The sequence below is a fragment of the Canis lupus genome, chromosome 16, assembly GCF_048164855.1.
Source record: "Canis lupus baileyi chromosome 16, mCanLup2.hap1, whole genome shotgun sequence".
NCBI classification, from domain to species: domain Eukaryota; kingdom Metazoa; phylum Chordata; class Mammalia; order Carnivora; family Canidae; genus Canis; species Canis lupus.
This window is the reverse complement of record NC_132853.1, coordinates 26795222-26818529: the sequence shown is the minus strand read 5'-3', so window position 1 is coordinate 26818529 and position 23308 is coordinate 26795222. Positions and strand designations below refer to the sequence as shown.

General features: G+C 38.5%; 1 protein-coding gene across 7 annotated transcripts in view; it reads left to right on the top strand.

The window, feature by feature from the left end:
- VMP1 (vacuole membrane protein 1) overlaps positions 1–23098 on the top strand; it is a 143800-nt gene extending 120702 nt beyond the window's left edge. For all 7 annotated transcript variants that reach the window (XM_072779729.1, XM_072779733.1, XM_072779728.1 and 4 more), the window contains 2 exons: positions 19300–19402; positions 20652–23098. In XM_072779729.1, the coding sequence (XP_072635830.1) occupies positions 19300–19402; positions 20652–20795 (247 nt within the window). In that variant the 3' untranslated portion in view covers positions 20796–23098. The remainder of the gene's footprint in view (positions 1–19299; positions 19403–20651) is intronic.
- The last annotated feature ends 210 nt before the right edge of the window (positions 23099–23308 follow it).

Genomic DNA, 23308 nt, shown 5'->3' with positions numbered 1-23308 from the left:
CAGAGAGACAGAGACACAGGCAGAGGGAGAAGCAGGCTCCACACAGGGAGCCCAATATAGGACTCGATCCTGGGAATCTGGGATTATGCCCCGAGCCAAAGGCAGACACTCAACCGCTGAGCCACCCAGGCGTCCAGTGGTATCATATTTTTAAAATTGTTTTCAGGAGATAGATACTGGAATGTCTTGATATCCTCATCTTTTCCCCAGTGTTATCCACAAGGATTATCTCATCAACTTCTTTTCTAGATAACGTATTAAACAGTATAATCAGACTTAGCAGATGATAATAATTCTTTATTACCAGATACCAATTGGTATATTTTTCATATCTGTCAGGAAAAAATAATCTTCTAATCAGATACAACAGTTGTGCTTGACATGATTGGTTTTCCCATATTTTGAAGTAGGAAATGCTTTTAAATACAAGTGTTCGGGATCCCTGGGTGGTGCAGCGGTTTGGCGCCTGCCTTTGGCCCAGGGCGTGATCCTGGAGACCCGGGATCGAATCCCACGTCGGGCTCCCGGTGCATGGAGCCTGCTTCTCCCTCTGCCTATGTCTCTGCCTCTCTCTCTCTGTGACTATCATAAATAATAAATTAAAAAAAATTTTTAATAAATAAATAAATACAAGTGTTCAAATGGAAGTACCTAAGTGACTTGGTTAAGCATCTGCCTTCGGCTCAGGTCATGATTCCAGGGTCCTGGGATTGAGTCCTGCATCAGGCTCCCTGCTTGGTGGGGAGTCTGCTTCTCCCTCTACCCCAATCCCCTGCTAGTGACTTCTCTCTGTCATACTCTCTCTTTCCCTCTCAAATAAATAAATAAAATCTTAAAAAATAAAACAACACAAGTATTCAAATGAAAAATAGACTCACCAAGCCTAGACTGAAAATTAAAGTTCAATAAGGAGAATGAATTTTTAGTAGTCATAAATTGATTATTATAAATCATAATAAGTAGTTTAGCAATTTATTTCAGAAAAGAGAAGAAGTTAAATTGACTCCCTTGACCCATTGCTGAGTTGAACCAAAAATAGTACCTCTAGCTTGCTGTAATAATATTATCTTCTGATTGTTAGTTGTCTCTCTTTACACTATTGAACTATAAATCATTTAGCACTTGATCAAACTAAACTAGTAAAGTTTGGAATATAGCCTTTTGAAGGATATTTTGAAGCTATATATAGTTTTATTTTTTATTATTATTATTTTTTTAAATATTTTATTTATTTATTCATGAGAGACACAGAGAGAGAGAGAGGCAGAGACACAGGCAAAGGGAGAAGCAGGCTCTATGCAGGGAGCCTGACGTGGGACTTGATCCCGGGTCTCCAGGATCGTGCCCTGGGCTGAAGGGAGCACTAAACCGCTGAGCCACCAGGGCTGCCCTAGTTTTATATATATAAAAACAACTATGGGAGTGATGAGTTACAATTATAGAGAAAAAAAATCAAAAGACAAGACCAAAAAAAGCAACAACTCAAATTTAAAATGATGATATACTAAGACAAGGAAGAATGAAAAATGAACCCAAACAGTAAAGAAGAGCTAGGAAGTAGAATATGAATAGTGTGCATAGCCTTTGAACAAAATAAATTGAGATTTGAATATGAACTCTGCCCCAAACCAGTTATTTAACTTCTCTCTGCATCCACTTCTATTTGCTCTTTTTCAAATAATACATCTTTCTTTTTTCAAAAAAGATACAGAGCAGCCTGGGTGGCTCAGCGGTTTAGCGCTTGCCTTTGGCCCAGGGCATGATCCTGGAGTCCCGGGATCGAGTCCCACGTCGGGCTCCCTGCGTGGAGCCTGCGTCTCCCTCTGCCTGTGTCTCTGCCTCTTTCTCTCTGGATCTCTCATGAATAAATAAATAAAATATTTTAAAAAAATAAAAAATAAAAAAAAGATACATTTATTTATTTGAATGAGTGAGCAGGAAGAGGGGGAGAGGAGGGACAGAAGGAGAGAGAGAATCCCAAGCTGACCCCCCCGCTGAGCACAGAGCCCACACAGGGCTCCTTCCCACAATCCTCAGATCATGACCTGAGCTGAAGTCAAGAGTGAGATGCTTAACCTACTGAGCTATTCAGGCACCCCTCAAACAGTATGTTTCTTTGGGTAGCATTTCTTCTCTAGTTCAGGAGGCAACTGACAACCTTTCCAACTTCCAAACAAACGGAAATGTCCTGTATAAAAATATTTTACAGTTTAGTTGAAGCATACTCATATCAGTGATATAACATTCCAAGGCATGTGGATTTTTAAAACGCCTTCAGTCTGTTTTTTCTTGCCTGTGGGGTTTTTTTTGTTTTGTTTTGTTTTTGCCTATGTTTTTAGTCTTATTTCCAGTTTCTGTTGACTGTTAGAAAGGTAGACTTTTAAGTGACTATATTGTGTACTCTCAGGGAGGATTGAGGGAAAGCCTAAATCCTGACCTTTAACTAGGATGAAGTTTTGTGTTTTTTTTTTTAAGATTTTATTTATTCGGGATCCCTGGGTGGCGCAGCGGTTTGGCGCCTGCCTTTGGCCCAGGGCGCGATCCTGGAGACCTGGAATCAAATCCCACGTCGGGCTCCTGGTGCATGGAGCCTGCTTCTCCCTCTGCCTGTGTCTCTGCCTCTCTCTCTCACTGCGTGCCTATCATTAAAAAAAAAAAAAATATATATATATATATATAAATATATATATATTTTATTTATTCATTCATGAGAGACACAGAGAGAGAGAGAGAGAGAGAGAGAGAGAGAGAGAGGCAGAGACACAGGAAGAGGGAGAAGCAGGCTCCACGCAGGAGGCCCGATGCGGGACTCGACCCCAGGTCTCCAGGATCATGCCCTGGACCGAAGGCAGGCACTAAACCACTGAGCCACCAGGGATTCCCCTTTTTTAAAAAAAAATTATTTATTTATTCATGAGAGAGAGAGAGAGAGGCAGAGACACAGGCAGAGGGAGAAAGGATGAAGTTTTTCATCAAAGATTGTACAAATAATTCTTGAGGATATTAATATCTATTTTTATTTTTTTAAACCGATCTTTGCATTTTTTTAAAAGATTTTATTTATTTATTCATGAGAGAGAGAGAGAGAGAGAGAGAGGCAGAGGCAGAGGCAGAGGGAGAAACAGGCTCCATGCAGGGAGCCGTACACCGGACTCAATCCCAGGTCTCCAGGATCATGCCCTGGGCCGAAGGTGGCACTAAACCGCTGAGCCACCTGGCCTTCCCCAAGGATATTAATTTCTAAATTAATTTATTTATGTAAGTATTCTCTGCACCCAACGTGGGGTTCAAATTCACATCCCAGACCAAGAATCATATACTCTTCTGACTGAGCCAGCCCAGGTGCCTCAAGGATACTATTTTTTTTTAACATAGTGAGCACTTTACATAGTTATTATTACTGTTTACTTCTAATTATAACTTTGTATGATGGATATTTTTCCCTCTTATTAATAAGGAAATGGGCTCTGAGTGGTTATAAATAACTCATTTATATAATTTCTACTTTAGTTTTTTTTCATTGAAAGGGTATTATACTATATGTAGTCGTTTTATACTTTTCATTTATTATGTTACCAATATTATTATGTGTTGCTGAATATTATTCATTTTGGCTGCTGTATGTTATTCCATTGGGAATTATTAATCCATTTACCATCGATGAACATTTGGGGGCAGCCCGGGTGGCTCGGCGTTTTAGCGCCACCTTCCGCCCAGGGTGTGATCCTGGAGACGCAGGATCGAGTCCCATGTCGGGCTCCCTGCATGGAGCCTGCTTCTCTGCCTGTGTCTCTGCCTCTCTCTGTGTGTGTCTCTCATGGATAAATAAATAAAATCTTAAAAAAAAGAAAAAAAAGAAAGAAAGAAAAGAATGGGCAGCCCGGGTGGCTCAGCGGTTTAGCGCCACCTTCAGCCCAGGGCGTGACCCTGGAGACCGGGGATTGAGTCCCACGTCGGGCTCCCCGCATGCAACCTGCTTTTCCTCTGCCTGCGTCTCTGCCTCTCTCTCTCTGTGTCTCATGTCTGTGTCTCTCATGAATAAATAAATAAATGAATAAAATCAGAAAGGAAAAGAAAGAGAGAGAAAGAGGAGAAAAGCAAAGAAAAGCAAAGCAAAAAGAAAAGAAAAGAGAAAGAAAAGAAAAGAAAAGAAAGAAAAGAAAAGAAAAGAAAAAGATAATTTTGTCTAGGACCAAATTTGGGCAAATTCTTACCTGTCAAACTGCTCACTGCCATCGCCCCACCCCCATATCTTGGTGGTGCAGTTTAGTATTAATTTTACAGAGGTATGAATGCTATACTGATGACTGAAAGAAATATTCCTTTCCAGAGGGCTCTAGCCTTAATGTAACTAGGAAGTAGCCCAGCTAAGTATAATACCCTAAGTATACCCTTGGCCTTTGGTATTTTTAGTACAGTATGTCATTGTATGACAGTCCTAAGATCGCAGAGAGAATGTAAGCTCTACCTTCAAAATTTACTGGGAATTTATAAGTAAATAGATCCCTTTCTTTTCTAATTATTATTAGAAATAATAATTGGTAGATTTATTACTTGGACAGTTCTGGAAAGCAATCGCTAATGGCATTAGTTTTTTTTGTTTGTTTGTTTGTTTTTTAATGATAGTCACACAGAGAGAGAGAGAGAAAGAGAGGCAGAGACACAGGCAAAGGGAGAAGCAGGCTCCATGCACCCGGAGCCCGACGTGGGATTCGATCCCGGTGTGGGATTCCATCCCGGGTCTCCAGGATCGCGCCCTGGGCCAAAGGCAGGCGCCAAACCGCTGCGCCACCCAGCGATCCCTAATGTCATTAGGTTTAAGGAAAGGTATCTCTGTTATCTTTTCCTAAATCAAAGGGTTTGTCTAGTTATATACGGAAACCTGAACAGATGTAATGAATCAGTTTTGTAATCTGAGAGATGTTAGAATACAGATAATAGTCTTGAGAAAAAGCCTTTTGGTTTATGGTATGTTTTGTAGAGGGACAGAGAAAGGTTCTGGGAAAAAAAAAAAAAAAAAACAACTAGGCATGTAATAGAGTTTTGAACTATTTGGTGTCTTAGGTTGAAATAAGTAAGGGAACAGAACCAAACAAAGAGAGAACTTCAGAGCTTGCTTACTGCTTGCTTGCTTTATAAAGTTTTATTTATTTATTTATTTATTTATTTATTTATTTATTTATTTATTTATTCATGAGAGACACAGAGAGAGAGGCAGAGACACCCGCAGAGGGACAAGCAAGGTCTATACAGGAAGCCTGATGTAGAACTTGATCCTGGGACTCCAGGATCACTCCCTGGGCCGAAGGCAGGCGCTAAACTGCTGAGCCACCCAGGGATCCCCAAGTTTAGAGCTTTAAAGGCATTATATTTGTTTCATTTTTTTTTAAATAAGATTTTAAATGAATTTTTATTTTAAACTTTCTCCAATGAGAGAGACCTGGACATATTTCTTAAAGAGCATGACCAAGTCTAACCTTAAAATCATGATTAAAATGACATGTTCCAGTTTTCTCACCAAATAGAGGATGAGAATTCCCAGAAAATAACATTAAGCATATGACTTGTAACAAACCATATGCAGAACATTGGCTCATTGTCAGGTTGCCAGGGTCTTATTGGAAGACAAAGTCCCTAGTTTTACCACACAGGAAAGTTTCCATAACTCAATCATTGAACTTGGGGGAGGGGGTTGGCTGGAGCAGGGACTTTTTACCAGATACAGAATGTTCCATACTCTGCTGTCTCCTGTTTCTGAGTTAACTTGATGTTTGACCTCAGAGTGGACTTGCCTGTGGCAAGAGAGATCGTTTTAACCAGTGAGTAATTAAGTGCTTGAATCTTAACAATGTTTCTTGTTCCTTACTCTGTAACAAGTGGTCAGAATGAGCTATGTTTGCCTGGACTTTATTCTACAGAAAGAAGATCTATTCTTTCATTTTAAAATATAAAATGGTTAATGTAGTTGATTCTTTTTTACTTTGATCATTAATAAAATAATCAGAAAAAGTTATGGAAGTATAGAATACAAATATTTGTATTAACTGAAGAAAGATACTCTAAGTTTTTTGTTTTTTTTAAAGATTTCGTTTATTTATTCATAGAGACACAGAGAGAGAGAGAGAAAGAGGCAGAGACACAGGCAGAGGGAGAAGCAGGCTCCATGCAGGGAACCTGACGTGGGACTCGATCCCTGGTCTCCAGGATCACACCCCAGGCTACAGACCCTGCTAAACCCCTGCGTCCAGCAGGGCTGCCTGATACACTTAAGTTTTAACACCCTAGCTGCTGAGACTCAGTCGTATACACTAACTTTAGCATAATCTGCAGTTTAGGTGGAAAACTCCTGCCTTTTCATATCCTCTTCCTATAGTTTCTTATTTTCTCTTTTGACACTTTAACTCTTCTATATTTTTGTTGGAGATATTGTGAGGCAGCATAGCTAACGGATAAAACAGGAACTCCGAAGTTACACTATATGAGAAATTGTCATTGTACTGGAAGTTACTACTGCCCATAGTTATATAATAATAATGCCCACTCAACATTTCTGTAGAATGATGAAAACTAAAACTGAACTATATTGTATTACATAGAATTGTTGATTAAAGGAAAAGGTAGGTCAAGGTCATGTCTGACACATTTTAAGTGTTCTGTAAATATTTGTCGACTAAATGAATTAATTCATTATTAGGAGAGACGAGACGTCTGTATATTTTTAGGCTGAGGGAAAGACTCTAGTAAAGAACTAGAGATGAGGGATCCCTGGGTGGCACAGCGGTTTGGCGCCTGCCTTTGGCCCAGGGCGTGATCCTGGAGACCCGGGATCGAATCCCACGTCGGGCTCTCAGTGCATGGAGCCTGCTTCTCCCTCTGCCTATGTCTTTGCCTCTCTCTCTCTCTGTATGACTATCATAAATAAATAAAATAAAATAAAATAAATTAAAAAAAAAAAAAAGAACTAGAGATGGAAAATAGAAATGGGGATCCCTGGGTGGCGCAGCGGTTTAGCGCCTGTCTTTGGCCCAGGGCGTGATCCTGGAGACCCGGGATCGAATCCCACATCGGGCTCCCGGTGCATGGAGCCTGCTTCTCCCTCTGCCTGTGTCTCTGCCTCTCTCTCTCTCTCTCTCTGTGACTATCATAAATAAATAAAAAATTAAAAAAAAAAGAAAATAGAAATGAAAAAAGGAAAGGATGTGGATTGGAAATTAACATTTAGTAAGAACCTGCTAGGCAAGGGGATCCCTGGGTGGCTCAGCAGTTTAGTGCTGGCCTTCGGCCCCGGCCATGATCCTGGAGTCCCAGGATCAAGTCCCACATTGGACTCCCTGCATGGAGCCTGCTTCTCCCTCTGCCTGTGTCTCTTCCTCTCTCTCTCTCTCTCTGTGTCTCTCATGAATAAATAAAATCTTAAAAAAAAAAAAAAGAACATGCTAGGCCAGGTGCTTTACATACATTTTATTGCATATGCGTAATAAAACCTGTAAGGTACTGTCGCTGTGTAGATGGGGAATCTGAAACACACAGAGAAGTTAAATTCATGTAAATGCAAGAGATGGAGATAGGATCCAAGAGGTAAGATCAAAAGCCTAAGTAGATTGATTATTTTCTTTAACAATTTCTTCCTTCAAATCTGGAGTAAAGATTCCGGGATCTTTTGAAATAGGAAAGAGGAATGTTGAGGGAATGCTATAGAAAGCAGTGAAGTAATCTACTTGAATTTGTAGTTTTGGACAAGAGCACTAGTTTCAAATGCCTATTGTGTGAATTTGATAAGGACTCAGCGTGAATTCTTTCTGTCCATTCCTTTTTACATGTATATTCACCTTGTTTAGCTGTAACTAGTTGCTGCAGGTGTTACTTTGAGGGAGAAATCTACTGGCCTTTGTACTGTAGGTTTTTTTTTTTTTTTTAAGATTTTATTTATTTATTCATGAGAGACACAGAGAGAGAGACAGAGACAGAGACAGAGAGAGACAGGCAGAGAAGCGGGCTCCTCGCAGGGAGCCCGATGCAGGACTCAATCCCAGATCCTGGGATCACGCCCTGTGCCGAAGGCAGACGCTCAACCGCTGAGCCATCCAGGTGTCCCCGTACTGTAGGTTTAAATGCATTTTCTTTTTAATTCTCTCTCATCACCCTTCTAGGTTAAGTTCATTAAGGACACAGATCACAACATTTTTCTTAGTTATCTACTGCATTTAGTGATTTTCTGCCTAACTAATGTCGGAATAATTATATTGTTCTTAGATGAGATTGAATTCTGATCTCTTTTTTTTTTTTTGCCCACACACCATCATGCCATTTTGAATGACTAAAGGTCAGTAAGTTTTTATGCCCTTTCACCATGAATTTAAAATTCTACAAACTCAGGACACCCCGGTTGCTCAGTTGTTGAGCATCTGCCTTTGGGTCGTGATCCCGGGGTCCTGGGATCCACTCCCACATTGGGCTCCTTGCAGAGAGCCTGCTTCTCCCTCTGCCTGTGTCTCTGCCTCATTCTGTGTGTCTCTCATGAAAAAATAAATAAAATCTTTAAAAAAATTAAAATAAAATAAAATTCTATAAACTCTTCTTTATTCTTGTCCTTGGATATATGTGTCCCTGTTGCTGATTTCATCCTTAGAACACAGTGGGTCTTCAAGCCAGACACAGATTTATTACTGTATAAAGCTGCTACCGGTTTGCCATTTTCTAGAACTGGAATCAGTTGAGTTTTTACAGGGTATTGTTTTGGCAGCCAGTCGCTTAGGTTCTTATAGACCACTCCTTTAGCTCTGGCTTCATTCATTAACATAAATGCCTGCTTGGCTCCTGCTGTTCAAGTCTACATTCTGATTTGAAGTTTTGTTTTCAAAAATGTCCCTTTAGTGATTGCATAATTCAAAGAGTAGCTGCTAATTATAAGGAGATTTTACCTCCATTCCGACTTTGATAGAAAACAATTCTAAATGTTCAAAAGCAAGAGCAATTGCAAATTCTTTTTTTAAAAGACGTCTGTGATGGAAATATGTTGTGAGCCAATAGCAACAATACACCTGATGTTTCTAGATAAAGCAGTGGTCTTCCTTCTACCCAGCTGCTTAGAAACTGATGGTGTCATATGTTTATAATACCACTGAGCACACAATGGACCAACGTTGAGTACAAAAGAGGTTTTAATCATTTGAAAGAGACACAGATGTGTATGAAATTCAAGATGTTTTAATTCCAAATCCTGAGGTTGAATCACCATGAATTTCAGACAGTGCCGGAGATTATCAACCCAAACTTTTGTATCTGAGGAAGCCCTGGATTTGTTAATGTAGTACATAATTTTCATTTTGGCTTTATTTTCTGTTGGGTACTCTTTCTTTCAAGATCCTAAGATATAAAGGAATTTGGCTTGGGTGGGCTACCACATTTCAGATCCAAAAGCAAGTAGAATACATCGTTAACAATTTTTTCTTGTAATATTAGCTTCAAAGATTCAGATTCTCCATTCAGTTATGTGGGAAAATTAATAACCCTTTCATTCCAGTCTTACAGAATTATGGGATCCCATTTTTATTAGGTTAAATATATAAGTTGATTTGCAATTAGCACCAGTTCATTTACTTGTCATATTCCTGGGTTAATTAAGTACCAATTTGTTTCTTTTTTTCTTTCTCTAATCTCTGAGAACTGGAAGGCTATAAATATTAATGAAGGTCAGCAAGATGGCCTTTAGCTTCTTCAGAATGATTGCATGATAAACTACACTCCTCCTTCCTCTCTTCTCCAGAACAATCTACCTTATGAGGAGACAGTTTCATTTGGAGGGCAATCTATCATTGTTGAATCAGGCCTGGAGTCTGAGATCCATTCTGAGTCACTATGAATAGAGCTCTAGTATTGGTTGGGCCCCAGGGAAACTGGTGGTTAAATACTGTGAGAATCTTTATCAGACAGGAAATGACAACTCATTAAAATACTAACCGTTAAGCCTGTTTAGATCACTGCGTGGGGGGTGGGGGGAGGGGTGACGGACAACTTAACTCTGTAGTGTTTGACTAAAATGTGCACATTTCTGGAAACAAGATTATAAGACTGTTACCAAGAAAGGGAATTAATTGCTAGAGCGCCTTGCTGGCTTAGTCAGTGGAGCATGAGACTCTTGATCTTCAGAGTCATGTTTGAGCACCATTTTGGGGGTAGAATTTACTTTAAAAAAAAAAAGTTAAAAATTAAAAAATTTAAAAGGAATTGCAGGACACCTGGGTGGCTCAGTAGTTGAGCAGTTGAGTGTCTGCCTTTGGCCCAGGGCATGATCCTGGAGTCCTGGGATTGAGTTCCACATCAGGCTCCCTTCATTGGAGCCTGCTTCTCTCTCTGCCTGTGTCTCTGCCTCTTCTGTGTGTCTCTTATTAATGAATAAATAAAATCTTAAAAAAAAAAAAAAAAGGAATTGCTAGTCCCATCATCTTCTTGAACTTTCAGCATGCTATCGTTGCCTCTTATGTACAGAAGACAATACCAGCCTGTAAAGGGGGAGTGGGATGGGAAAGAGCTTTTACTTTATCCCTGAACATATATCCTACTAGTGCCTTCATTGTAAAATTCAGTCTCTTTAGCAGAAGAATCTGTTGGCTTGAGTCTAAGAGACAATTTTCCATATAATAATAGGGCTCTCTACTCCTATCCTTCTAGGCCAAATTTCAGTTGATAGAATTCCCTGGAGTTACAGGATAAATCTGATTTATTGATTTATATATGGTGATCCTCACCCAATCAAGAAAATTCTGAAGACCCTGATATTCATTTGAAATATAATTATGTTCTAACTGAGGGCACAGGGTTTCAGTCTCTCAAGGTTTGGCTATCTAGATTCTTAAAGACCATCTTTATAAATGACCATTAAGAAGTCTGAGCAAAAAAGACATCCAGTCTGCATCTTTGTAGAAATAGTTTTTTTTCTTTCTGATATATTACCCAACAGCACAGCATTGAATTGGTCTGCTAACTATACCTTTTTAGGAATAAGGTTAAAAAAAAAATTTCTTTTTAAGATTTTATTTATTCATGAGAGAGAGAGAGAGAGAGAGACAGAGAGAGAGAGAGGCAGAGACACAGGCAAAGGGAGAAGCAGGCTCCATGCAGGGAGCCCGATGCGGGACTTGATCCTGGGACTCCAGAATCACGCCCTGGGCTGAAGGCAGGCTCTAAACCACTGAGCCACCCAGGGATCCCCAGGTAAAATGTTTATACCTCTTGAAGTTTAGCTTCATGGTCAAACAGTGGTCTCCACCATTGGAATGGGACTAAAGTAAAATAACTTTTTTTTTTTTTTTTAGAACTTCTATTTATATTTACTTTCATCTTTGTTATTTTCTTTTTTGTGTATTTTTTGTTAGGGATATAACATTATAGTAGCACATAGATACACAGTTTATATGACTATATACATATGGAGGATGGCTCCCTCAGGCCACATGTCAGAAAATCACACCTCATGGAATACAAAAATGGGCTAGGGGAACAGTGGGAGTTCCACAATACAAAAGGGATTTACAGAGAGCCTTTTGCAATTGATTGTTTTTCCTGTGCCTCATTAATCAGATTTATAATTCCTAATTTTAACTAAACTAACCCTCATAAAACAGACAAGTGACTTTAAAAGTTTACTATAAAGAAACAGTTGAAGGAAGAGAGTAGTAATAGTATAGTCACAAGAAACCATAAAAAAGTTGTAGCATTAACATATAACCTGTTCCTAGTATACATGTCTATAGAAATCAGCAAACACATTTAGAAATTACTACTTTTAATCAGGACAAATGTGTAATATGCCTTGAAATATTCACTCATGATAGCACAATAGCCATCGTACTTAGTAAGACATTTAAAATTAAGAATTTTCGAGAGACCTTGGGTGGCTCAGCAGTTTAGCACCATTCGGCCCAGGACGTGATCCTGAAGTCCCGTGATCAAGTCCCACATCAGGCTCCCTGCATGGAGCCTGCTACTCCCTCTGCCTGTGTCTCTGCCTCTCTCTCTCTCTGTGTCTCTCATGAATAAATAAATAAATAAATAAAATATTTTTTTAAAATTAATTAAAATAAGAATTTTTTTAAATTTTAGCTTTATTTTATCCTTTTAAATTTGTATTTGTAAAAAAAATTTGTATTTGTGCATTTTGCTATTTGCATATGTAAAAATACATATATCAAAAATGTTTACAGACCATTGGTCTAAGCTCCTAGCCTTAAAAGCCACTTTTTATGTTATCAAAAAGTACTAGGCATCATTAGTTTACTGCAAAAAATCTGTATAATGCTTTTGAATTCTAACTACAGTAGAATTGATTAAACCCTAACTTTTCTTTAATACTACCCTTGGCCTTAAGTTTATTCTAAAAACATTTTTCTTCCATTTACAAGCTATCAGAGATTTGACTAATCACCTCCTGAGAATATTATTTAGATATTATGATTAATCATCAGAGGGATGTTAAATAAATCAGCCTCAAAGCACAGCACAACCAGTGAAACGAGGATTGTTTTTTTTTTAAAGGAAATTTATTTTTTTTTTAAGATTTTATTTATTTATTCATAGAGACAGAGAGAGAGAGGGGCAGAGACACAGGCAGAGGGAGAAGCAGGCACCATACAGAGAGCCTGACGTGGACTCCAGGATCCCAGAGATCCTGGACGTGGGACTCCAGGATCCCGGGTCTCCAGGATCACGCCCTGGGCTGCAGGCAGTGCTAAACCGCTGCACCACCCGGGCTGCCCTGAAACGGGGATTAAAAAAAAAAAAAAAAACAAACATTGTGCCTATAATTTTTTCTAAGAAAGATAAAGGCTTATTACCCTATAGCCTTACTAGGAACTGATGTCAGTATGTTTTCTTTCTTTCTTTCTTTTTATGATTTTATTTATTTATTCATGAGAGACAGAGAGAGAGAGAGGCAGAGACACAGGAGAGGGAGATGCAGGCTCCATGCAAAGGAGCCCGACATGGGACTTGATCCCGGATCTCCAGAATCACCACCTGGGCGGAAGGCAGACGCTTTAACCACTGAGCCACCCAGGCATCCCCAGACAGTATGTTTTCAAGAAAGCCATTGTAATCTACACGCATTAATGCTAAGATCCTCAAAAAAGTGGTTAAGAATGGAACAGAGCCTATATTAAATAAAACATTTACTTTATTCATACCCACTTAATTCCTTATTTTAACTGCTTAACCTTTATATAAGACAGCTCTGTGTAAGTAGGTCTAAACAACAGGACACATCAATTTTTTTTAAGTTCATATTATTTCTGTTATTAAACACTGTGCCCAACTTTTATGGTGGCACAAAGTAACAATAAAAACAAAAAAATAAGCTGGCTGGAAAAATCCAAACAGAATCATGAATAGGAAAATTTCAGGTTTTCTAATGACAAGTCTTAGTTTGATGACTGACCATGATGGAGAAGAAATTGAAAGTAAATCAAAAGGTGTGTTTTTTATATCTGTTGAACCAGTTTATTTGAGAGTTAATTTCAAAGAAGTCCCTTGAAAACAGGAATAATAATGACTGATAAATTTTTGGAATGGGTGTGAGCCCAGGAATAACCAACAAAATGAAAATTTAAGCATTGTGAAAAATAATCATACCACCCACTCTGTGCAACCTCTGCTGATTGTGATGCTTCCTCTGGAAGATTTTCTGGCTTTTGTGGGTACAAAGAATAATGGAGACCTTTATATACAATGAGTCAGTATGGGGAGAGTTTAAAATATAGATTTCTTATCAGATAAATGGTTTTCAGAAGCAGAGTCACATGTGTATTAAACACTATAGAAAAATAATATAGATTTTGTTTGCATATTGGTCAGGGACCTTGACAGAATTTTACAAAGAAATTTGTCCTGTTTCTGTTTTAACACCTACCAGAATATATAAGCTTGACAAAATATTGTTCTCATGAAACCAACTTTCAAGTTCTGGATGGGTTTGGACTTACGTGTTTTTTTGTTTTTGTTTTTTGTTTTTTTCCCTCTTTTGTTTGGATTTTCTGAGGGTTTTTTTTCCTTTATTAAAATCAATAACAAAAATTCAAAAATTGTTAGAAATTTGTTTTTTAATGAGTTCTATATGCCAAGAAAATAAATATCAAGATAAATACTATTCACAAAGCTTTTTCTACCCACTATGTTGAGGGTCTACAGTAAGGAAAAGCATACGAGATCAATTTTGGTTTTTGTTTTTTATGTTGTTTGTTTTTTTAAGGCTTTCTTGCTTAGAAAAGGTGGCTGCTGACAAAGCTAGTTTAAACATATTTAAGACCAACAGTTGACTGAAAAATAGTTTTGTCTGTGTTTGTTCCCTTCCAACTTTATGTTCTTCTATATCACAAAACTGTAATATTTTGAACTTAATCTGCACCTAATGGCAGATGGAGTACTCATTCAGCTACCGGTTGAGATGAGTCTTTGGCCAGGTGCACACACAGGGCACTCTGAATTTAATGGCTTTCAAAGAATGGCATTGCAGCTATTTCCTAAGCCAACTGCAAAAAACCACTGAGATGGAATGCAAGTTATTCTTCCCACTCCCCACATATGTACCTTAAATCAATCTTAAATGTCAGAATGGACTCTTCTGTCTGCGGCTTGAAAATAACTTGAGGGATGAGGTCATAGGCTGGTTATTATTGTTTGCCTTAAATGCATGTAAAGAGTGACAAATGTAATCACAATTTTTATGTAGTCCATTACTAAAATAACTTTAGTGTTAATTAAGGAAGCTCTAGGGATGCCTAGGTAGCTCAGTGGTTGAGCATCTGCCTTCCTCTCAGGGCGTGATCCCAGATCTGGGGATCAAGTCCCACATCGGGCTCCCTGTGAGGAGCCTGCTTCTCCCTCTGCCTGTGTCTCTGCCTCTCTCTGTGTGTTTCTCATGAATATATAAATTTAAAACATTTTTTTAAATTTATTTTAAAAATTAAGGAAACTCTAGTTTAAGTGTGCTTTGTATAAACTGAGGCAACTGTGGCCTAAGCCATTGTTTGTAGAGATAGAGCAATGAAAATAAAACTAAAATTTTGATGAATATATAAAAATTAAGAGGATCTGACAAATAGTTATGTAACTTAATACCTGTATGTTCATTTTTTCAGATTTATTAGATCATGTGACATTTTTTCATGATAGTTTTGGTTAATATATTGCAATAAAAACTTTTAACTTGGGATGCCTGGGTGCCTCAGTGGTTGACAGTCTACCTTTGGCTCAGGGCGTGATCCTGGAGTCCCAGGATCGAGTCCCACATCAGGCTTCCTGCATGGAGCCTGCTTCTCCCTCTGCCTATGTCCCTGCCCCTCTCTCTGTGTGTATCTCTCATGAATAAATAAATAAAATATTTAGGAAAAAAAAAAACTTTTAACTTCTCCGTTTTCAGCTATTTTCCTGGTCTCTTACGAGAAACAACACCAAGACATATCCCACCCCACCAAAAACTATTCAAAGCATGTAACACTATAGTCCCTTGATAGTATTAATCGTAGCATTAGCCCAAGATAACTGAAAATTGCGCATCACTAAATGTAAATGTAAGGGTGCCTGGATGGCCCAGTTGGTTGAGTGTCTGCCTTTGGCTCAGGTCATGATCCTAGGGTCATGGGATGGAGGCCTACATCAGGTTCCCTGCTCAGAGGAGAGCCTGCTTCTCCCTCTCCCACTCCAACTGCTTGTGCTCCCCCTATCAAATAAATAAACTATTTTTCATAAATAGATAGATAGATAGATAGATAGATAGATAGATAGATAGATGATAGATTAGATAGATAGGTAGATAAATGTAAATGTGTAATGGCATATTCTCTATCAACTAGAGTGGAGCTCTTAGTGGACTTAACAATAACAATGGCAGTCATTTAATTTTTCAGATTATTTTGAAGGGAGTCTAGAATGATTGTTGCTAGTCCCTTCCTTACTCCCTTCAACCACAGCAACAAAAAAGTGGAACCTTTCTAACATTTGGGTTTTAGTTCTTCATTTTCTCTTTCAATAATGGCCCCAGAATGGAGCCCAAGAATGATTTGAGGGAAACTGTAAGCCAAATTTCTGCTCAACTCAAGTGTGAAGTTACAAGTCTGAAGAAAGAACAAGGCACATATATTGGAATCCAATTCTTAGAGGAAAAGAATTTTCAAGTCATTTCTTGTATAACCTAGCTATTCATTTCATTTCAGTCATTTCAGCTTTTATAAATAAAAGGGTTTTCTTAATCTTAAAAAAATATAATGCCTGGACTCTGGCTATTCTTCAGAGTTTATTTTTATTTATTTTTTTATTTATTCATGAGAGACACAGAGAGAGGCAGACATAGGCAGAGGGAGAAGCCGGCTCCCCATGGGGAGCCTGATGTGTGGGACGAGATTCCTGGACCCTGGGATCATGCATGACCTGAGCCAAAGGCAGATGCTCAACAACTGAGCCACCCAGACATCCTTTTCCTTGGGAGTTTATTTTTATTTATTTATTTATTTATTTATTTATTTATTTATTTATTTTTAATTTTTTATTTTTTATTCCTTGGGAGTTTTTTGTTTTTTTTTTTTTTTCCTTGGGAGTTTAAAACAATGACATAGGGTTGTGGGGTTTTGAGGGGGTTTTTTTTTTGTTTTTTGAAGATTTTACCTATTTATTTGAGAGAGAGAGCTTGAGCACAAGCAGGGAGAGTGGTAGAGGGAGAGGTAGAAGCAGGCTCATGCTGGGTAGGGAGCCCTCCAGCTCTATCCCAGGGCTCCAGCTCAAAAGCAGATGTTTAGCCAACTGAGCCACCCATGCACCTTGGGTATTGTTATTAAGAGTAAATATGAAAAAAAAAAAAGTGAATATGAGAGACGCCTGAGTGGCTCAGGGATTTAGCGCTTGCCTTCAGCCCAGGGCATGATTCTGGAGTCCCAAGACTGAGTCCCACATCGGGCTCCCTGCATGGAGCCTGCTTCTCTCCCTACTTATGTCTCTGCATCTCAATCTCTCTCTCTGTGTCTCTCATGAATAAGTAAATAAAATATTTTTTTTAAAAAAAGAGTGAATATTAATCAATATCCGAAGCAAGGTTCTTATAACTCCCATCTTCAAAGCCCATTTTTTACACATGTATTTTACTGGAATTCTTTTTTTATATTCACTTGGTTTGTTTCAGGTGTAAATGGATGAGCTACTTGCATTCCTTTATGCATTATGTAAGGAAAAGGAAATTTACCCAAGGAAAATTTCTATTTTAGAGAGGAAGTTTGGGAGAGTCTGGCTGGCTCAGTCAGAGTGTTTGACTCTTGATCTTAATGTCGTGAGCTTGAGCCCCAAGTTGGGTATAGAGATTACTTTAATTAATTAATTAATTGAGAAAGTTTGTCTTGTTGCCCTGTTGTAGTCAGAATCATTACTGATAAACAGCAACATAACTCAGACACAGCTCTTCTGGTTTACACCAGAATGGGTAGTAATGTAAAGGCACTTAGGGCAGCCCGGGTGGCTCAGCGGTTTGGCGCCGGCGGTTTGGCGCCGCCTTCAGCCCAGGGCCTGGTCCTGGAGATCAAGTCCCACATCGGGCTCCCTGCTTGGAGCCTGCTTCTTCCCCTGCCTCTCTCTCTCCCCTCCCCCCCTCTCATGAGTAAATAAATAAAATCTTAAAAAAAAAAAAAAAGTCAATGAGAGAGACTGAGACTGTAGGTTAAGAGACTTTGCCCTCTTCCATCTTTCATGTCTGTCATATGGGTCTTAGGGTCTGGTCAGTGCAGCCATTGCCTCCACTACATGTGTCTATTCAGCCTTTTTTTCCCATATCCTGCAGTATATATGAAAGGAGCTTTTTGTACAGCTTCACCCCACACTGATCTCCTTTCTTTCTCCAATTCTTTGGACTGTGTCTTCTGTACCAAAAAATTTAGTATTGATTTGTAAATTCTTTTTTTCACAGATCCGTGTGTATGTGCGTGTGTGTGTGTGTGTGTACATGCACGCATGCCTGTGTGTTTTGAATCTCCATAAAGATTTTAGGTTCCTTGTGGGCATGAACTATTTCTTGCAATTTTTTAATTTTGTTTTCCCTTAACATTGATTACAATGTCAGGCACAAAATAAGGATTCCATTAAGTATTTGGTGGTTGATAGTTAACAGGATCAAAGAAAAGTGTCAGCCAGGAGTTATGTATGTGTTAGCTTCTGGTAAAGATAGTAGCAAAAAACTTCTCTTCCTATGCTCCTCTGCTGTTTATTACAGAAAGCAGTAACTGGATTGTTCTAGAAAAGAGGAGGTGAAGTTAGCACTTAAAAGGGAGAGCATTAGGTGCTGTTGCAAATACCTATTGACATACCTCAGGAGATTGGGCTCTTCTACCTTTTAGCCCTATTATGGCAGATGAGAACATTTAAAAGATACAGAAAATAGAGATGTTTCCTAAATTGCCTCAAGTTACCATTTAAAAAAAAAAAAAACCGCCTGCAAGCATTTCTAAAACGGGATCTTGGTAGCTGGTTGCCAAACCGGTTTAACAGCACTGCCTCCACATACTCTGGGTGAGAGGGAGCTCCGAGCACATAAACTAATCAAAGATCACTATCCCAGTCATTTCAGAACAAGTTGTTTAGTAATGTACTGTAGTTTCTATGCAAACCATCTACCATAAACCACGAAGTGATTCAAAGTTCATAGTTCCTCCTTTGTTCCTTTGTTAATCACTGACTTCTGACTAGTGGGAGGTGCCTCCCAAATTTGCTAATGCATTCTTTTTGGATAAGGATGACGCACAGATTGTCCTAATAAGGACTTAGATTGAGAAAGGACCGCCCCCCTCTGAGAAGATGGGACAAGTCAGAGAGAGGGCGGGCAGTTTCTTTTTCAACTGGGGATGACACAAGCATAAGTCATTTCCTTATTAATCGGTTCAAACCAGTTCTTACAGGAACTGGTGGTGATAAATGTGGGACTTCTCAGAAGTCATTCATTTGATTCTTTGTGCCACCCCAGTGTGTAGCATCAGCTTAGCTGGCCTTACTCTGAGGATGAACTATTCTGCCAGAAGGGGCTCAGCTCCTACTTTCTCAAACATGTTGGTGGAAGAGATTTTTCTCCTATAAGGTGTTGTTTAAGGATGAATTTTATCCACTAAAAAGAGTTTGGAGGATTTGCCAACTCTGCTGATTATTGTACTTTTTTTTCTCTTCCTATCCAATCCCTGCTTTTTGAATCCAGGCGGTAAGTGGATTTTTCTTTAACAGTTTTCCTGCTTTTCTTCCTAAATGTATCTTTTTCCTTGGGTTATTGTACCCTGCTTCCAGTGCTGTCCCCGGCATAGGTCCATCTCTGCAGAAGCCATTCCAGGAATACCTGGAGGCCCAGCGGCAGAAGCTTCACCACAGAAGGGAAATGGGCACACAACAGGTGAGACTTGCCTCCGTTTTCTTCTCTTCCCTACCCTCACAGTTTCAGGCTGAAATTATGTTCACAGCACTCACTGGCATTTTTAGGCAAACAGAGAAGTTTGTTGTCAGTCTTCCTTAACTGAAGTAGAGGCTGTATTTACTTTCTCCTGGGAAGTTGTCTAAATCAGAAATGTAACTTCTGTTTTGTATCTATGTTCTCCCAAAAAACAAAGGTAGGGCTAATGGAAAATAATGGATCTGTTATGTAGAATGAGTTATTGCCTTGATCTTAAATGATTTATTAGCAAATATACTTCCCAAGTAAATTAAAAATTAAAATTTGTAGCATTCTATAGCATAAGAAAGTATTAGACTTAGGTCACCTGAATATCTCCTTTCATTTTGCCCAATTTTTCTTTTCAGAGATGGAAAAACAATCCTTTTTTTTTTTTTTTAATCAACTAAGGCTCTTTATATATCTGAACTTAAGAACTTTAACTTAAACTAAGCCTGCCTTTTCTGTAAACAGTTCTGTGGCAAAGGAAATGACTAGAAGACAATGAGTAAGCAGTAACCTGAAATGGGAAACTTGAAGGAAGCATACTTGTTGGATTTTTTTTTTCTTTTTTTTTTTAATGTAGGTTCCACACCTAGTGTGGAGCCTGGTGCTGGGCTTGAACTCACCACTCTGAGATCATGACCTGAGCTGAAATCAGGAGTCAGGTGCTCAACCAACTGAGGCACGAAGGCGCCCCCATTGTTGTTTGGGGGGTTTTTTTTGTTTTGTTTTGGGGTTTTTTTTGATGGCCTTAGATCCTTTGTGACCCTTTGTTGCCCTCAGTTGACCAAACATGACTTCAGGAAAAGATAGCATATTTTTTTTAAAACTGCTCTCAATTCTGGAACAAGAATACTACGTAACAATCTTGACACTACTCTCTACAAGTATCTATATGGCAACTTACAGAATCTGATCAATTTTATTCTTACGTAGTAAAAGATAAGAGGCAACGTCACACTGCAGCTCATTTTAAAGTGTGTGAATCAACATTGACTTTACATCTAGCGAAGTGAAATCTTAATAATTGGCTATAAAAAGACCAGAATGTAGACTGCAAGGTACCTAGAGACTTAAGACTTCTTGTTTTCATTTAGACTTTATGTGCTCTAAGTTCTCATCATTTTCCTTAAATATTATAAATGATTGCCTTTTTACTGCTGAATTAATGAAACATTTCTCGTGGATTGTTCTGCATTTATTCTTGCAGGGAGAAAACTGGTTGTCCTGGATGTTTGAGAAGTTGGTCGTTGTAATGGTGTGTTACTTCATCCTGTCCATCATTAACTCCATGGCACAAAGTTATGCCAAACGAATGCAGCAGCGGTTGAACTCAGAGGAGAAAACTAAATAAGCAGGAAAAGGTTTTCGCGGCAGAAGTTAGAATGGATGGGTTCTGCCTTAAATTGGGAGGACTCCAAACCAGGAAGGAAAATTCCCTTTTCCAACCTGTATCAATTTAAAAAAAAATTTTTTTTTCCTGAGAGCAGTTTAGTCCATATTTTGCACTGACATACTTTTCATTTTCCTTTGTTTGTTAAGGTAAGGTATTCACCCTCAATTCAATCCAACTTCTATTTTATTAGGGTGGAATATGATGTTTAGCAGCAAACTTAACAGAAACTGGCCTTTTCTTTGTTACATTCAAAAGGCCAACATGGTACAATTAAAGAATTGCGGACACCAAAAAACTGTTCCAAGTATGTCGAATATGTCAAGCCATTTAGGCTTGTCAGAAATGACTCCTTTGGTTTTTTTTCTAAGTCATTAAAATGTATATAAATTATACTAGATTGGATAACAGTCTTGCATGTCTATCATGGTAAAATTTAATATGCCATCCTGCCCAACCCTTCCACTCCTACCTTTAAAAAAAAAAAGGCCATTTTATGAAGCATTGCACACCCTCTTGGGAAACTGATCGTCAAATTTTGAAACAGTATGAAACAATTCTGGTTGGTGTCTCATGAATGAGCTGACACCATTTTTTTATTCTGTATATTTAGAATGAAGTCATGAACAAACTTTATAAAGACATCTTTGATCATTCCAAAATTGTGTCCGTTTTCTTGAGCGTTTTGATTTTTTGCTTTCTTTTAGCTACTACCAACTAAGGGTCAGCCTTGCCAGATCCACCTGCAACCATAATTTCTTAAGCCTTTCATTTATTTGCATGTAAGCCCCCACCAAGGCACTTTTTTGTTAGGCTGGAATTGGGCAGCTTGCTACACATTGCTGAGATGGCACCTTAAGAGATTTGCATAGCGAGGGGGTTGTGAAAAACAGGAGAAATGAAAGTGTACAGATTAAAGGGCACCAAAGAGAAATAACTCACTTTTTTCCAAAAAACTACACTCTCATATCTGTGTTAATTTTAGCTCAGCATGTACTCTGGTTTTGACAAATTTACGTTTATATGTAACCTAATTTTCTTGCCTTTCTTCAGTAAATGTTACGTTCTTTTGTGAATTTCTTTTGGAAGGTTTCTGGTTGAACTTGGCCATTTTGTTTTGCTTGGGAGGAAAATAAACAATTTCACTTTTTTTTCTTTAGGAATATTGTTTCTGACATTATGTTAAGAGTAGAATTGGGTTTAAATCTCAACAGGCCAGGAATGCCTGATGGTTTTATAAAATCCTGCCTAAATGTCTGCTTATTTTTGCCTACCGTCGTGACATCTCCATGGCTGTACCACCTTGTCGGGTAGCTTATCAGACTGATGTTGACTGTTGAATCTCATGGCAACAGCAGTCGATGGGCTGTCTGACATTTTGGTATCTTTCATCTGACCATCCATATCAAATATTCCCATTTAAACATTACCTAGCCTCATAGTTTATGGTCAAAAACTCTGGTCCTTATGTCTGGTGGCACTTTGAATCTTTTATGCCATGATGTTGCAGCAGTATTGAGAAGATTTTATGGAAAATTGGGATGGTCTCCATGACCATAACTAAATAAAGAAAGGACAAATAACCTGCCTTGTGGGTTCTGCAAAGGTTATTATTCTTAACGGTCGTTTTTTCTGCCCAGGGACCTTCTGGCAATGTGATTGTTCTTTATTTGAAAAGCAGTACCCAGATGCTCTATTTTAAATAGATTCATATTAACCAATATAAGTTTTTAGATTCGTTAGGATTAGCATAAATTGCTAAGTCAGCTTCCAGTTGTGTTTTCATCTCTTCCACCTGCATTTTATTTGGTGTTTGAAGAAAGGAAAGAGGAAATCAAATATGAATTGTACTATCTGAACTAAATCTTTAGAGTGTATAGGTAAATTTATTTCAGGGAAGGGTATTCAAAAAAGAAAAATGTTTCTTAGACTGAGGGTCCAAGTATTTAATACATTTGACTTAGGTTGATGTTTTTTTCACTTTGAAATGAATCTGTTTGGAATACAAATGAGAGCAGTTGTCCTCCTTCCCTCCACTAAGCATTCAGGTGTGACATGCTCAGATAGTCCTGCTGGATTCCTGCTGGAGCAGAATGTCACCCTCTGTTCCACTGGTTGGTTGGTTCCTTCCACCAAAGTGGACACAATAACTACATGATCCCAAAGACAAACCTAGTTGGTTCCAGGTGATGGGACAGCAGAAAATGTGTAAGTGGATGGTTTGATATTACTGCAAATAAAAAAAAAGGGTCTGGGAATTCTAATTCCGTCTACTTTGTTTAAGTGTCATTTTGTGCCTTAAATTTTCGTGGTACTTTATTATGTCTCAACTCTGGAGCAGTGCAGTACGAGATAATGGACTACATCAGCAGTTTATACACTTACATACCAGGGAACATCTCCCTTCAAACAGTTTAATGCAGTGTAAGAAACTCGCTAGTGTTTGCTACACTATGTATAATCTGGAGTGTGGG